Here is a 2,009-nt window from a genome sequence, read left to right on the forward strand (position 1 = left end):
AAAAAAACAAATTTTTCCGATTTTTTCTCTCAAATTTTTAAACTCAACTGATCAGACTTTGTTAATCGAAATTTTTCATAAGCATCTCCACGAACTTTTCCGCGGAAAATTTTCAGAAAATCTATAAAATTCCCATTTCACATATACGGAAAATGAGAAATTTCCGTAAAATACACAAATTTCTGTCAAAAAAAATCGTCACACGCCACGAAATTATTAGTTTTTCTACCGCCATTCCCGACATCTCAGCGTCCCTGAACGGCAACTCTCGAGTGATGATCTCGTATCTGAGGTTACAGCAAATAAGATTCAGAATAGGCCCAAAAGAGGTACATAAATTCCGTCACTGCGCCACGAAATTACTACAATGTTATCCCGAAAGAATAAATATCGCAACGCTCATCATAAACTTCTCCTTGTAAAACTTCAGGGGCCATCCAGTGGAACGTACCTGACCTATTTCGTATCCCACTCGCTCAACCTAAAGATACGCCTCTCTCACCGTCACTGCGCCTCGAAACTACTCACCAGCAGCTTCAGTGAGCTCAGCTGCGACTTCCTTTTCCAATCGAGCAGTTCCAAAATCGGCAATCTTAACACGTATTGGATCCTCCTGGTGGTATCTTAGGTTCAACCATGTAAGATACGGAATAGGTCCACTCACGACCCACACGGGCTGCTCTAGTAAGAGATTCAACGACTTGATATCCCTATGAATAACCTATCAAAAAAGGCGGAGCGAAGCGAAATTCCGTCACGCGCCACAAAATTATCCCCACCGGTGGTCGCGCTGAATGCATAAAATATATACCTTTCGCGATGTCCAACATCATAACCTGATGAACGCAGCAATAACATAATGAAATCGATCAGCTGATCGATTTCCTCAACACTCAGAAATTCATTCACGTCTTATTTCACACGGTACAAAAACGGACATGATCCATATCTTCCAATGAGCAACCTAAGATACGCTCTCAAAATCCGCTTCGCTCCGCCCACCGCTCGTTGTTTCCAACTCAGCTGAACTCCTCTTCTCACATGAAGTAAATCATATAAACACCCGCCAGAACTAAATCGATCACGTGATCGATTATCTCACTTTCCCCCTTACCAAAATTCCGTAAGTATTCTCAACGGCTTCAACCTAGTCTGCGCTCCAACCAGCAAAACAACATTAGGATGCCGCAAAGTCAACATAACCTAAAAAATCCTAAATTTTTCGGAAATTTCAAGAAAAAAAAATGCTTCCCAATTTTTTTCAGAAAATAAAAAATTTTCGGCCGTACTTTTTTACAGATTTTGGGAAAATCTTCATTTTTCCGTAAATTTTCCCAAAATCCTTGCGAAATATCAAATGTCGAATTCTCTATAATTTCAATTTCAATGACCATTATAATACTGGGCACAATACAAAGTGCAGAATGTAAAATACAAATATTTTTCGTAAAATTATCCTTATTTTTTTTCACTTTCAAAAAATCTATATTTACACTGAATTTTACTCCGCAACGTAAAACCATATTTAAATTTTGCGGAAAACCATCTAACATTTTCCACACAAGGCGAAAATTTCTCATAAAAGTCAAATTTTGACCTAAATCGTTCGTTGCGAACCTCTCAAAAAAATCGAAAATTATCAATAACGAATGGAAAGCAGAAAATCACGAAAAATCCACAAAATACAAAAATCTCGCTTCTGAAAATTATACAGTACCCCCAACCCTAGCAGTGATAAAAAAATACCGAAAAATGCCCTCACCCGGGATCGAACCCGAGACCTCTACTCAGCCCACTCATAAGCTCACCACGCTGATTCCCTCCTTGCCTACCTATGAATTTTTTTTTCGAAAAAAACTTCCGCAAAATTTTTATTTTTTGCACTCCCTGCCAGAATTTGAACCCGCGATCTACTACCATCAATTCACGTTCAAATATTCTCAGCATTTCCGGGGCTTCGCGATCGTCTAAATTTATTTCCTTTACCGCAACATCTGCACCTCGCCAAG

The 2,009-nt window shown here is 39.0% G+C and overlaps 1 protein-coding gene across 1 annotated transcript; it reads right to left on the reverse strand.

Moving 5' to 3' along the window:
• Positions 1–229: 229 nt before the first annotated feature.
• Pmar_PMAR023791 (protein kinase 5, putative) lies at positions 230–1,203 on the reverse strand (the record flags this gene model as incomplete). The annotated part of the gene is made up of 6 exons (XM_002779996.1): positions 230–287; positions 367–451; positions 529–721; positions 780–836; positions 1,003–1,072; positions 1,115–1,203. Coding segments are annotated over 6 exons (552 nt in total), but the record flags the coding sequence as incomplete, so codon positions are not given.
• Positions 1,204–2,009: the final 806 nt, after the last annotated feature.

This window comes from Perkinsus marinus, assembly GCF_000006405.1.
Source record: "Perkinsus marinus ATCC 50983 genomic scaffold scf_1104296944686, whole genome shotgun sequence".
In the NCBI taxonomy this organism is placed as follows: Eukaryota; Perkinsozoa; order Perkinsida; family Perkinsidae; genus Perkinsus; species Perkinsus marinus.